This window comes from Ambystoma mexicanum, chromosome 13 (genome assembly GCF_040938575.1).
Source record: "Ambystoma mexicanum isolate Mex_15411 chromosome 13, UKY_AmexF1_1, whole genome shotgun sequence".
In the NCBI taxonomy this organism is placed as follows: domain Eukaryota; kingdom Metazoa; phylum Chordata; class Amphibia; order Caudata; family Ambystomatidae; genus Ambystoma; species Ambystoma mexicanum.
In genome coordinates, this window is record NC_090938.1 from 113,690,508 (window position 1) to 113,705,846 (window position 15,339).

The 15,339-nt window shown below is 53.0% G+C and overlaps 1 protein-coding gene across 6 annotated transcripts in view; it reads right to left on the reverse strand.

The window, feature by feature from the left end:
- The window catches only part of CSDE1 (cold shock domain containing E1), a 1,384,522-nt gene that overhangs the window by 717,933 nt on the left and 651,250 nt on the right, over positions 1-15,339 (reverse strand). For all 6 annotated transcript variants that reach the window (XM_069633412.1, XM_069633411.1, XM_069633408.1 and 3 more), the window contains one exon: positions 6,028-6,192. In XM_069633412.1, coding sequence (XP_069489513.1) covers positions 6,028-6,192 — 165 coding nt within the window. The remainder of the gene's footprint in view (positions 1-6,027; positions 6,193-15,339) is intronic.

The window sequence follows — 15,339 nt, forward strand, 5'->3', positions numbered from 1 at the left end:
AGTCTGTCTTGATGGTGACCAGCCTGATGTTCGCGGATGCCATTGGCTCAAACGGATTGTGCGCCAGGGCACCCAAGACTAAGTTGAGGTCCCACACGGGGTGCTGCCTCTTGACGGGCGAGTAAAGCCTTGCGAGCCCCGTCAAATGTTTGATGATTGGAGGAGGAGAAAATCCCCCTCAGAGTTCCTGTAAGCCCCAATGGCTGGGAGGTACGTACGGCAGGTTTAAACTGCACACCAGAATGGGCGATGTGCGCCGAGAAGGCGAGCAAGTCGTCCAACCTACATGCCAGGGGGTCGATTTCCTTTGAGTCTGCTAAGTGGCAGAACCTGGTCCATTTACTTTTATACTGGGCCCTGGTAGCCTTGCTCCTTGCGCCATGTAAGATTTCCAGATTAGTCTGGGAGAAGCGGAGGTGCCGCAGGGTTACCTGCTCAGGCACCACGCTGTGAGGGCTAGTTTCTGAGGCGTGGGGTGGATGACCCTGCCCCACTGCTGCAGCAGATGTGCTGGGCTCGTCGGGAGGTGGATCAGAGGGATCTCCCCAGAGGCTGAGCAGCTCCGAAAACCATGCACCACCAACGAGCTATTAGAAGGATGTTGAGTTGGCGAGACTCCTTGATCTTGCAAATCACTGAATCAGTGGAGTGGGCGGGCGGGAAGGCATAAGCCGTCATGCCGTCCCACTGAAGCGAAATGCATTGCCCAAGGAGCGGGGACCCTGAGGGCACTTCTTGTTGTACCAGGTGGCAAAGAGATCCACCTTGGGATGACCCCACTCTTGAAGATCTCCTGAAAACGAGGTTGTTTAGCCTGCCACTCGTAATCGTCTGCTCCCCAACAGTCTGCACAGCGAAGGGGATCTGGTGCCTCCTTGCTTGTTGACGTAGTACATGCTGGTTGAGCTGTCTGGATGAGGCCAACCTTGCCCCTGAGAAGTGGGAGGAATGCTCGGAGCGCTTGCCAGATGGCACTCGGCTCTAACCAATTGATGTGGTATTCCTGCTCCTGTCGAGTCCAGGTGCCATGGACCAAGAAATCATCCAGGGTGGCTCCCCAGCCCTCGAGGGAACAGTCTGTGGTGATGGTGGCCTGTGTGGTGGACATCCGAAGGCTTGCCCGTTGGCAGGTTGCAGTCCTGGACCACAATGCTAGGTCCGGGTGGAGAGATGGAGGAACGTTGATCATCTCGGATTGGGAGCCCTACTTCTGGTTCCACGAGACCACGAAGTGCAGCTGAATCCTCTTCATCTTCAGTCGTGTGTGGAACAGCTAATAGGACCGCCGCCAAGAGACCCAGGAGATGCTGGTACCACCAAGCTGAGGTCACCTCTCTACTGAGGAAGTGTGTGGTGGCCGAGATCTTGTCCTCTGACGGAAATACCTTCTCGGAGCACGTGTCCCAGATGAGGCTCAAGAATGTCAGTCTGCGTGGGCTGCAGCTGCGACTTCTGGAGATTGAGTGAGTAGCCCAGATCGTGCAGTGTGTTCATAAGTGCATGGGAAGAATGGTGCACCGCTTCCGGAGAAGTAGCCTTAACGAGCCAGTCGTCGAGGTATGGGTAGATGTGGAGGCCCTGCGCTCTGAGGGGTGTCACCACCGTATTCATGAGCCTGGGCAAGACCCTGGGGGCCGAATTGAGGGCAAAGGGAAAGTCCTTGTATTGAAAATGGTAGCCCATGATCCTGAACCATAGGAAAGAACGATGGACTGCCAAATCGGGACGTGTAGGTACACATCCTTCAGATCCAAGGGGGACATCCAGTCTCCCTTGCACAATGTCTCTGCTATAAAAGCTGGCGTAACAATCTTGAATTTTTGCAGGTGTAAGGAGAGGTTGAGGGTGGAAAGATCAAGCACAACTCTTAGACCTGCCTGGTTTTTCTTCCAAATGGCGAAACTCCTGGAGTAAAAGCCCAAAATTCTGGCACCAGAAATGTGCATGAGTGTAAGCCTGCTGCCCCCAATCCTCCCGGAGACAGGTGGACCCGAAGGGGTGGGTCATGCCTTCTTTCCCCTCGGAGGCTGTCGCGGAGGAGGGGGGACTGGAAAAAACCCTTAACCCCCCTCCCAAACCCTCTATTTTGTTGCTTGCACCGGTTCTGAAACAGTAGAGACGGCGAGCAGTCCAGCTGCCTGGATCTCTGTTCCTGGAAGCCATGGAATCCTCCATACATACGCCCCCTGTCGGAGCACAGCTATGACTGGGTGCACGACTTGGGCGTGGTCTTGGTCATGATTGAAAAATAATTGGCCGTTTGTGAGCTGATTTTCTTCTTGCCCAGCTCTTCGTCTGTGGAGGAGTGGAAGGGGGTCTCCCCCTACCCCCTCCTAAATACCGCCCCCCCCTTCAAACAGTAGATCTAATGTGCGTTCCTGGATGTGAGGGTCGAATTTTGTGGTCCGGAGCCAGGCTGTCCTCATGTCTGTGGCGATACAGATGGCACAGCCAGAGGAGTCAATATGGGCCACAGTGGATTCCATGAGGTCCTGCGCCACCAGCTTGGCCTCTGCTAGCCCCACCTTAAAACGTGATTGGCTCTGCATAGGGAGTTCTGGGAGGAAGTCCGCAATTTCCTGCCATAACCTTTGGTTAGCAGCAGCCAACATGGCATCAGCGTTGGCCTGACGAAGATGCAAGGACGCGTTGGAAGAGAGATTCTTCCCGTATGCCTCCAAGATCTTCTCCATGCCTAGTAGAGCCGCAGAGGAGGCGGCTGAGGACGACTGAGGCTTGGAGTACAATGATGCCGCAGCGACCAAGGAGTGTGGCTGAGGATGGGCCGAGAGCAAGAGTGTATCCCCCCCTCCATCTGCCTGTTTTTGGCTTCCAGGCGTCGATTGACCACCTGGATCGAGTGGGGCTTGAGCCAACCCTTCTTGGCCAGGGAGACTACATCAGTCTGCAGAGGAATCCCCGTTTTGGCAGAGGGGTGTCGCGTGAGGACCTAGCTGAGGATGGCGTGTCCGTATCCTCCTCTTCATCAGTGTCCTGCGGATCCGGAGGATCTTGCGAAGGAGGGGTAGATTGAGCCTGAGGCTGGGGTACCGAGACCGCAGCCGGAGGTTGAGGCGGCGGCGGAGGTTGTGGAGTTGGCTGTGGAGCTGGAGGAGGCGGCTGCACTGGGGTCAGCGAGCCCGATGGAGGAGTCTGTGGTGCCACATGGCGGGGAGGGCTTTCCTGACTGTGTCCTTGATGATGGCCCCCATCTGCGGAGACCTCATGAGGTCGAGGAATTTGTCGAAGAGCACCTCCTCACTGGCCGAAGAGGTGGTGGGGGTACAGACTGTAGCGGGAGGACAGCTGGAGCTGCTGCATACCTAGTGCCTATGGACGCATGGGAAAGCTGCCCTGCGCATATGAAGGGTAGACTGTAGGCCACGTACCTGGCTGCGACCAGTCCCACCTTGACACTCATTCACTGAATTCGTGGAATGGCGGACGGGTGTTCTTGAATGGCGCGCCGGCCATTTTGTCGAGCTGCCTGCAACGTGATGCCCAGCCCGCTGGGTACTGCCTCGTCCAAGACACTCGCGTGTGGATCACTGGGCCTAGCCTGCTCCTCAGGTCTCGGCCCGGTAGGTGTGACACCCTCGACCCGGGGGTCAGTAGAGCTACGTATAGGTTTCCCCCCCTCGGACATATTGCCGGTGTTAGGGCATAGCCCCTCAGCCATCGCGCCAGTAAAAGGGCAGAGCCCCTCGGATGTAAGCCCGGTACAAGAACCTTCCGGTCCCTTGACACTGCATCTAGCAGGATCCGAGGAGCCCTTGACCCGAGGGCCGGTAGCTGTAGTAGCCTCGGTGCACGTTCCAGTAGAAGGACCTGGCCGGTCCCTCCCACGCGGGAGAGTCCCTGCGAAGGAGTCTCCCTTGCGGGGTGCGCTGGAAAATATTAGCCCTACCATTGGACCTGGGACGATGCTTCAGAAAGTTCTAGAGATCCTCTGGAGGCGACTTCTGGAAGATCTCCCTCCACCTGGCTAGTCTGTTCTTCAGCACCTTCAAGGACAGCGAGTCACACGCCGAACATGATTGCCAACCATGGTCTGGGCCAAGGCAATGTAGGCAGAGGGAGTGGGGGTCTTAAGTTGGGAAGAGCCTGTTGCAGGATGGGCACCTGCTGAACCATGTGGAAGTCGACATACGCCGGGGAGGAGCGTGACGCCCGAGGACGGAGTACCTGAATGATAGAAAAGAAAAAAGACAAAGAAGAAGTATCAGCGCATGGAATTACATGGCCGAAGCCAAACCCAGGAGCGCTGGTGAATTCGGCCTGTTCCAGTCGATATGGAAAAGGGGACTGGGGTGTGGTGCCAGAGGGCAGAGTCAGGGCAGCGCATTCTCCCAGGGCCGCACCACCCGCGTGCCTCTAAATTTAAAGGGGGCAAAAGGTTTTTTCTGGTGAAAAAGGTTCCGTCTCCCGTCCCTTAGAAGGGACGCCCATACAGTATGGAGGAAAGGGGACGTGACTTAAGAGTATGAATCACGGTTTCGTTTGTGTAACCACAGAGCAGGCACACAGAGGGCACATTGATGTTCCACTTGTGGCAGAGACTTGTAATCGGTAGGATCCCTATGCACAGCTTGATATACAACTTTCTTTCCTGTTTCAGAATCACATATTCTAAAGAATATTCATAGCCCACATTCGCTTTCAAGCTCCAATAGTGTCAGGACCAACAATCCTGCTATCTTAGAGCGGTTATCACAGTTGATCTTTACCAACGCTGCCGCCTTGATCGTGGCCTTGGTGGAGTTGACCATGTTACTTGCATTAGACCAACATTCGCCAAGGCCCAGCACGTCAAGCAAATAGTTTACGTGGGCAAACCAGGGTAGGGTCGGGACCCCTGCCCGAGCGATAACTTCCCTCACAGCTTCTTTGCATTTAAGGAGGGAGCCATGCGACCAGAACCAATCCCAATAGTAAAAATGCCGCAATCGGCAGATGGGTTAAATACATTGCATACCTGTCATTAGAAATACCAGTAAATTAGATGTGGCTAACGGCAATGCAGAGATGTTCTTTATGTACTTGTTTTCTACATTGGATAACTTGCTAATGTTTGCCTGCCCCCGTAGTTCTGCCCCATAGGTTGCAGTCTACCTTGCTTGGGCTCTGTTGCCTCGAGAGAGACGCAAACTGCACCATCTCCCTGCTCAGTGGTAAGCCTTGCAAGGGCATCACTATACCTTGCTAATGTGACTCTGGCCTTATCCAGAGGCATGCTGCAGCTACAGGACGACATTACCCGTACCCTCAGGTTATCTTAAAAGTCAACCTGCTCAATCAGACCCTGGTCCACCTCTAGGTCTCAGAACTTTGGGCTTCCTCCTGGTTTTGGAACTAAATATCACTGCTGTCTTGGGAGACATTTAGGGACAAGCTGTTGCGCTTGCAGAAGTCCACAAATACAACTGCTTGTGTGCGCCAGATGGTGTTAACTGTAAAACAGCGTCACCCAAAAAAGAAGGGCCAGAATCTTCCCTTCTACTAGTGTGGGGGAATCCGACTGGGATCCCAACAGCACCTCAGTCACCCCTTTGATGAAAATGCAGAATAAATTGGGTGCCAGACCGCACCTCTGGCTTACCCCCTTCTCAGTCTTGATGGTTCGTGAGGTGCTGTCATCAGCTCCCCATCAGAAAACGGCTGTTTGAGAATCTTCAGTCAGTTAAGAGCACTCGTGGGAGCTTCTCAATCCTTTGTGATAAAACTATTTTCCACATACATGCAGAATTTAAGTCCTCATTAAAATGATGGGAGGATTGTCACTATTTTTACGCTACTATGCAAGATTATTCACTGCACTCAAAAGTAGAGCAATCAGGTTAGTAGTGTTAGATCTACGGTTAAAGAAATTCATCCTGCGTGCAATATCAAAACAGCATACCTTCTCTTTTTTCTAGACAAGTACGCAGAATTCATCCAGCAAGTGCATTTCAGAAGGGAGAAAATGAACAAACATTACACATCTACAAAAAACAACTTTGTTAGAAAGAAAGACTAGAAAGAGGTTACCTTTTCCTTGCTTTTGTTTGGACTGCTGGCTTTTGGACTAGAAAGAGTAGCTTCCTTTTCGACTGTACCCACAAAACAATGATCTGACTGGGTTTGAAAGGAGACTGTACCCTTGGGAAGTTTTTTAATTCTTATAGCATGATTTCGCTGGGCAGATAACATGTCCTGGAAAATACCATAAATTACAAATGTTAATATTTGTGCGACAAAGAAGCACAGATGCTAAAAATATAATTAATTTCCTGTTTGTTCAGTATACACTACAGTCAAAAGGGGTCGGGTCTGGACATATGAAAATCAATTTATCACCCACACGTTACATTTAATAAACACTAAACGTTAAGTGGCCAAACCATGCAACAATCAACAATATCCCTTGTTTATGAGGGCACATTGAAAACAGCTCAAGAAAACACAAAACATGGCAACTAATAATCTCAATGAGAAGAACAAAGTGCTGGGCGGGTTTGAAAGGAAAACATGAAAAACGCTGGGAAATTGGTAACGCTGCACTTCATTATGTAACTAACTGAAGCCTGAACCTGGTGGGCAATGGTCAGATTCAGCTGTGTTGGCACATTTCAGTTAATCTTTGAAACAATATACTCCATGTAGTTACTTGTACAAGCAACCTCTAGTCCCCATTCCTCCAGAGAATATATATCCTAGGCTTGAGAAAGCGTATACAATATTATTTGCACAGCAAAACAAAAAATGGAAAAATAGAACCCCAACAAATGTAAAATGCCTTTTCTACCCACAATGGAATACTTTTCTAAATATGGCAAGACAGGCAGTGTCACTACAGTAAATTGTTTTACTAGTATGTTCAGTCCCACTCCCTCAACACTAAAGATTTGTTTTTGTGCAACACATTTATAGCAACATCTCCTCTGCATACATTTTTCATAACTTCACCAAAGGAGAATATTACCTTAAGCAAGAAACACCGGAGAAGCACTTGGAAGAGCAGCCTTTGTGGATGTACATACTACATCCACAGGGGCAGAGTGCAGGAAATCTACAGCATCTACCTTGGCCATGACTGAACGAGCACGGGCACACTCAGAAGAAATTATTAATATTTTGTGTGCAAGACACTAACATATCCCTATATTAGTCTCACTAAATTGCAGTCACGTACATAAACTAGGATTATGAAGCATCGTTTTGGACTAATTAGCACAGCCAGACTATAATTAAGCTTCACCTGCCTAAGAAAACTGAAGGGATGAGCACCCAACAGTGCACAGACACCGCGCCCCTCCACCCTCACCGAAAACCAAGCAGGCAGAGCCTTTCTGTAGATGCCATGGACAAGGAGGGGGCCAGGGAGTCTGTCCTAGGCCCCTTTATTCACGCTTTGCTCTTAGAGTAGCGCTATCCGAGTAAACCAGCAATAATTTCCTTTAGGCCAATTAAAGGACGGGTGGTGTAGGCGTAAAGTAAACTTCCATACAGGAGTAAAGCGACACATACTTTATATCCATACGCGATAAGTAGAGGGTTGGTGCAGGTTAGTTAACTAAATCTTGGAAAGTATCTAGATGTTAGTGTTTAAGTCTTCATGTCAGTAAGAATCAAACGTAAGTCCAAATTCCTCCAGTTAACCAGGTACCAAGTTGATTATCAGGGGTGCTGCAAGTGTATATAGGGCCAGTACTCGTAGATAAAGTCTAACGGGAGCAGGTTTGGTCCAGATGCTGTGTGATTACAAATGGTAAGTGGTGTAGGCAATGTCAAAGATCAGACATGGCTTCAGCACTACAAAGTGCGGCAAGTAGCAAACACCTGGTGTTTGTAATGTCACTGCTTGTAGTCAACTAAGTTTGTCCTCACAAGGTAAAGTATCAACAGTGGCTGTTCCAGTGTGTTGGTCATCAAAAGCCATGCATTGCATTTGTACACCAATGAAATGCAGAACTGCTGTACTTTGTGGTGCAACTGTCCAGCATCCTTGTTCGGAGGCACACACATTTTCCACACCAAAGGCAACTCAAGCAAGAGATTTACGGTTTTAAGTCAGGTTATATTTGTTTACAGGGATTGTTGCTTGCCTTCTTAATCTAAAGAAGCAGAAGGGCACAAGCTGTCAGTTGCCGGTGCACTCTGCCGCCAGTGCTTCGGCTTCTTCCTGCTGGGAACACAACAGGACAGGTCAGGAGAGCTTTCTGATGAGCATATGCTCGGGAACTTGCCATTTGGCTCATTCTACTGGTCGTACAGTTAACTGGGAGGTCCAACACAGTTAGTTCAAGGGCACCTTCTTTATCTGGCAGTGTGTTAGAAGAGGTCTAGTTTTACCATCATTGATATTCCTTGCATTGTAACCTAGTTACAAAGGAATCCTTGCTTTGATTATTGAGCAAGGGTTCCAGATTCCAGGAGAGAGGTTGAGAGAAGGACAGAAGCAGACATCGTGGCTCAGTGCTGGGGGACGTTCTCTTGGAAGTATTTCTCAATAAATCTCTCAACTCAGAATTAACAGTTGTGGAGTGCATTCTTGAACTTATTAACACAGTGCCAGCCAATGAGTCTGCAGATTGGTTTCTTCCAGGACTCATCCCACCAATTACCAAGGTAAGATAGCAGAACATCCCTTAAGGTGTACTGAGGCTAGCGAGATAACGTCTAATCCATATCCGAGGAACCTCCATTCATACATTCTGGTGGCCACCATCAAAGTGGAGAACACCAACATAAAACACCCAACTACTTGCAGGCCCTCAGAATTGTAGATCGGGCTAGATTACTAGACGACCGCAAAATCTGGTTCTGGCAAATCTCACTCCACAAAGCCGGCGGCAGGCAGCAGGCAGCAGCCTGGACAAGAAATGGCCACATTCATATCCCATTCACTCTTAAGAACAATGTCCAGCTTTGAACTCTATGGGATTTCCAAAGGTGTCAACCAGTAGCACACTACAACAACCGAAAACTCAAATGTTGAAATAGGAAACTCCACAAGTTAGGTACTTAACGTATGTCAGGGGCACAGTCTGTATATTGGAGGCGGCTGTAGAAAGGTCTCATCAGGAAAAAAGTGGCAGATTGGAGCTTCCGTTCTCACCGTAAACTCACTATGAGCTCCAGTTCCTTTTATCTGTCACCAATAACCACTGAACCACCATTACCTGGCCATTCCCTCACCATATCCTCTACGCCCTTCATTACACCGTTGCCTATTTCCTGGCCATTCCCTCACCATATCCTCTACGCCCTTCATTACACCGTTGCCAATTTCCATAATGGGTTTTTCAGCAGCCAGAAGGCAGCATTAAGAGACATACAAGAAACCTACATACAGCACTAACAGGCAACAAGGGCTTTCGAGACCCGTTTGACTGGGTAGGATCACCTTAAAGGTACAAGTTTGCTGAAAGACTCTCCCATTGGTGGTAGAGGTAGTTCATCAACAGCAAGTGCTCCCAAAAATAAATCAAAAAGCTATTGACAGCAAGTCGCGCCATGAGACAGTATTTGTTTTTTCATTTTTAATAGGCACAATGAAGGCAGAAGTGCATAACAGTGCTCTAAAGACCAAAACGTGCAATCAACAAGAACAGTCATAAGTATTATCAGCATCATAAAAAGAAAAGGCGCGCATTTGGCGAGTGCATGGCTGAGTGCAGATTGGCAGTATCGGGCTTGTAGGAAATCCCTAAACAGCAAAAACGCCAACTACGACACTCACTCAACCTATTGGCCAGTGTGGACGAAGACCTGTCCTCTTGACAGGAAGCGGTATAAGAGGCATAAGGACGCGTGTGCATTTGTCGAGTGCTTGGATGAGTGCAGATTAACAGTAAGCAGGAGATCACCATCCTTCCAACTGTCTTGGACCGTATGGACATAAAATTGCACAAATACAGGTACGCTTTTTTTCACGCCTCCTAGAAATGTATGTTGTAACTGGAAACCTGCCTCCACCACCCATCCTCCTGACTGTAAACATTTGCTCCACAATGGCAAGCAGCATTGTTAGATGCCTATGAAGTCGGATTAATCAGATGGGGCAACTAGAGCGCAGTCCCACTCGCAGTATGTAAAATAAGGAACAAGTTACTTACCTGTAACTGTTGTTCTCCAGCATGGGTCTGGCATGGATTCACATGCTCATGAATATTCCCCGTCGTCAGGCTGGGAATCCTCGGTAAAGAAAAAACCAGTATCAGTTTCGTTTCTGATCTGTCTTTCGTAGTAATAACCAATCACTGGTCTCTGCGTCATACTGACCACAGCCAATGACTGCCCTCTACCTAAGCACCGCCTCTGGCAGCCATCTTCAGATTTGGAAGCACGTGAAGTGGCAGTATGACCAAGTGAAGAGCCGCAGAGGGGTAGGCGGGAGGGTTCGCATGTGAATCCATGCCAGACCCATGCTGGAGAACAACAGTTACAGGTAAGTAACTTGTTCCTTCTCCAGCATGGGGTCTGGCATGGATTCACATGCTCATGAATAAAGAATACATAGCAGTACACACATGCACAACCACGGGAGGTGGCAAAGGCTCAACATTAAGCATTACATCAAACTCAACATTAAGCACCTTACCTCCTCACCAGGCTCACCTCAGGCGAACAGGTTGCGCAGCACTGCTTGGCCGACCCTGGACTCCTCCCTGGAATCCCGGTCGACGCAGTAGAATTTCGTGAAGGTGTGCGTCGACCTCCACGTAGCAGCCCTGCATATGTCCAGCAGGGGCACACCAGATAGGAACGCCGTGGTAGCTGCGATCGCTCTGGTGGAGTGGGCTCTCGGACGGCCAGGCAGCGGTCGGTTTGCCAACCGGTGACAGTACATGATACAGCCGGAGAGCCATCTGGAAATGGAAGCCTTCGAGAGAGCCTTCCCCTGATTGACAGGTCCAAAGTTCACAGAGAGTTGTGACGTCTTCCGAAAACACTTCGTGCGGTCTACATAGAACTTAAGCGCTCTAGCCACATCCAGCGAGTGCAAAGTCCTCTCAGCCGGCGACGAAGGCGACGGGAAGAACACAGGCAACACCAAGGGTTTGTTGAGATGGAAGTCCGACGGTACCTTGGGCATGAAGGAGGGGTGCGTCCTGAGCACTACCCTTGTGTCGTGAAAAGTCAAGTACGGGGCCTTGCAGGAAAGGGCCTGGATCTCTCACACCCGTCGTGCGGAGGTGATGGCCACAAGCAACGCTGTTTTCCACGACAGAAACTTCAACGGGGCCGAGTGCAGAGGCTCGAACGGAGGTCCCATGAGCTTGGTCAGCACCACGTTGAGCTCCCACGCCGGGGCCGGAGCCTTCACCGGCGGGAACGATCTGAACAGTCCCTTAATGAACTCTTTCACCAGACGATGAGACCACAAGGACGTCCGGCCCGTGGTTCTGGTGTATCGGGAGATTGCAGCAAGATGAATCTTGATGGACGCGTGTGCCAGTCCAGCTTTGGCCAGCGTCAGCAGGTACGGCAGTACTTGGGGAGCCGTAATCCGTAGAGGGTTAATCTTCTGTGTGTGGCACCAGACAGAGAACCTCTTCCATTTGTGTCCGTAGCATTTAAGAGTCGAGGACGCCCTGGCCTTTGCAAGAACCTCTCTGCAGTCGGCCGGTATGTCGTATCCTCCAAACTCTAGCGCTGCAGGAGCCAGGCCTGCAAGTTCAGCGATTTCGGGTCGTGGTGGAGGATGGCGCCTCCTTCCCTGGAGAGTAGATACGCGTCCACCGGCAGCTTGATTGGTGGGGACGCTGACAAGTCCAGAAGGTCCGGGAACCATATCTGCCTCGGCCACGCAGGTGCGACGAGGATCATCCTGCACCGTGACCTCTTGAGCTGGTTGACGAGCCAGATTAGCAGCGGCAAAGGAGGGAACGCGTAGAGGAACAGGCCCTCCCAGGGGAACGAGAAAGCATCGCCCATGCTCCTCGCCTGGGGAAACCTGCTGGCGAACCTCAGGCACTTGAAGTTCGTCGCCGTCGCGAACAGGTCGATCTGGGGTGTGCCCCACCGTCGGAAGAGGCGATCCACTAGATCCTGCCGTAGCTCCCACTCGTGGCACGAGCGCAGCTCCCTGCTGAGCGAGTCGGCGACGGTGTTTTTTATCCCTGCCAGATGAAACGGCACCAGAAACATCCTTTGGGCGACGGCCCAATGCCACAGGTCCTGCGCCTCCTTGGACAGTGCTGGGGACCTGGTTCCGCCCTGTTTCCTGATGTACAACATGGTGGTGGTGTTGTCGGTGAAGATCCTCACCACCTTGCCCTTGAGGGACGGAAGGAAGGACCTGAGGGCCCAAAACACTGCACGGAGCTCCAGGACGTTGATATGTAGGGATTTCTCCGTCGGGAGCCAAAGGCCTCTTGCGTGCAGATTTTCGGTGTGCGCTCCCCACCCTTCCAGGGAAGCATCCGTGGTCACTGTCTCCTGGTGGGCTGGGGTCTGGAAGTCCATGCCCGCCGTCAGATTCGCGCGGGTGCCCCACCACCGGATCGCTCGTCGGAAACTCTCGTCGAGTGTGATCCTTTCCTCGAAGCTGCCCGTCGTTTGGATCCAGCGCGCGTCCGGGAACTCCTGCAACGGGCGCATCCGGAGCCTGCACATGGGAATGAGGTAGATGCAGGAAGACATCATTCCGAGGAGGGACTTGATGGACCTCACCTTGGCTGCGTCGGCCACCAACATCCGCTGAACCTCGCCCAGAATGGTCCTGGTCCTCCCCTCCGACGGGGAGGCCAGAAGGGACATTGTGCTGAGCCTCGCTCCCAGAAACAGAGCGTCTTGCGCGGGTACCAGGTGGGATTTGGCGTAGTTCACGGAGAATCCCAAGTCCGTGAGAAGTTGGACGGTCCTTGCCGTGTGAACCACGGCGAGCTCCCTCGTCTTGGCTCGGATGAGCCAGTCGTCCAGGTAGGGGTAGACGTGGATCCCTTCGCGGCGCAGCTGCGCCACCACCGGTGCGAGGCACTTGGTGAACTCCCTGGGTGCCGACCGTAGTCCGAAGGGGAGGGCTTTGAACTGGGACTTTTGCGCCTTGATGAACTTGTTCAGACGTCGCAGGTCCAGGATGGGGCGCCATCCCCCCGTCTTCTTCACGAGGAAGTATCTCGAGTAAACTCCGGAGCCCCGAAGCCTCTTTGGGACGAGTTCGATGGCGCCCTTCCTGAGCATCGCCTTTACCTCCAGGAGAAGTTGAGGGACGTGAAGTTCTTTCCTGGCCACGGGGGGGACGCGCGGACACCTTCTTTGAAACTCGAGCGCTTGGCCCCGGGCCCAAGGCGTCCAGCACCCAACGGTCGGAGGAGATGGACTCCCACACGCTGACGAAGCTCGCCAGCTGGCCTCCCACCGGGGTGCTCCGGTGGGGGCCCGACCCCACGGCCGGTTCAATCCTGCTTCGATGAGGCTTTGCCGCCTTTACCTCCTTGGCGACGACGGCGGGGTCCGCCAGACTTGCCTCGTCCTCTGTAGGCCTCCTGAGACGACGAGCGGGCCGCTTGACGGTAGGTGGAGAAACCGCCGCCGGAACCTTTGGAGGCGCCCTTGCCTCCGCTGCTCCGAAAGGGCGTCCGTCGTTGTTGCAGAACTCCAACGGCCCGGGCCGTCTCGGTGTCCGCTTTAATGGCCTGAAGGGAATCGTCCACTGTTTTCCCAAACAGGTTGTTCCCATCGAAGGGCATGTCCAGGACTCTGGTCTGTACGTCTTGACGGAAGTCCGTAGCCTTGAGCCATCCACGCCGCCTAAGGCAAACGGCGTTGCCCAACTAGCGGAACCCAGTGTCGGCGATGTCCGTCGCAACGGTAATGGCGTGGTCCGAAGCCACCTCAACTTCCTGCAGGATCTCCAGGGCCTCTGCCCTCTTGTCGTCCGGCAAGAAGTCCAGCAGGGGAGCCAGTTTGTACCAGAGCTCCCTGTCGTAGCGGGCCACGATAGCCAAGGCGTTGGCCGCTTTAATCGTCGTCGCTGCAGACGAGATGACTCTGCGTCCCATTTCTTTCCCTCGCCGTCCGGTGGGGAAGTCGATGGAGGCCGCACCCCCCCCCCCCCCCGCTTTTTTCCTGGCCGCCGCGGAGACGACGGAGTCTGGGGTAGAGGCACTGCGAGGACCGCTGATAAAGGAAACCTTCCTTCTTCTCCTCAGGGCAGAGTTGGAAAAGCTCGGATGCCCTGGTGATCATGGAGTGTAACGATCCAATCTCGTCGGGCGGAGAAGCCCTGGTGGGAGGCGACGACGGTACATCCTCGTCGTATACCTCGTCGTCCGTACCCGTCGCTGCCGTGTCAGTCCCCGTATCATCCCCTCGGGTGGACGGGGAGGAGGGCTGGAAGGGGCGCGACGGCTGAAAAGGAGGCGGAGGGTGGATCCTTCTTTTCTTGGTAGGGGGAACACCAGAAGGTCCCGGTTCTGGGTCCCCCGACGGGAGAGGTTCCGTCGGCAACGGTAGTCTCGTCCTTATTTCTGAGCATAAGGACTGTATAGCCAACAAAATGGCCGCAGAGTTGTCTCGCGGCGCTGGCAGAGGGGAATCCGACGGGCGATCAGGGGCCCCGTCGGTACCCTCGACGATGTCGTCGTTACCTGCGTCGGGATCCATCCCGACGGGCCGGTCTTCTTCCACGCCGAGGCCGTGGCTTAAGACCTCGACCAGCTCCTCCTCCGAGGTTGATGCCGAATCTACGACGACACCCTACCCCCCCTTTTTCTTCCCCACGGGGGATTTCACGGGGGTCCTATCGATGGGCACAAAAGAGGACTCCCTCCGAGTGGCAGGGAGACTGAGCCCCGAGGTCGCCACCACTGGTGTAGCCTCCACAGGCTGAGCCAGGGCCGCCGCGACAGTTTCGATAGAGGGCCTGGCCGGATGGATTAAGGCCTTCACCACCTTAAGGTGCGCTCACCGCCTTATCCTTGAGGGGGGGGGGACACTGCCTCGCTCCCCCCTCCGCCTTCGAGCTCGACCGGGGCCTCTCCAGGAGCCTCGCCGGGTGCTCGGCCTTCCTCTTACCCGACCCAGAGCGTTGGCTCGTGGTTGATGGTGCCGGGGAGGGTGCGCCCAGCATGGCGCCCGTAGAGCCCGACTGTTCGGCGCTCCCGGTGCCAGCGGACTCGCGGCGCTTGGCCTTATGTTGGACCCCCGTCGCCGGGGCGTCCTCAAAGGTCTTAGAAGACCGCTCGGATTTTTTCCTCTTCTTCTCGCCGGACGGGCTCTTCCCTTCCAGCCAGTTGGCGAGACGTTGATGGCGGTCCTTCATGGTCCGCTCCGACATGTTGCCGCAAAACGCAGTGTCCTTCTCCACGTGCGTCTTGTCCTCATGTAGGCAGTAAAGACAAAAAGAGTGTT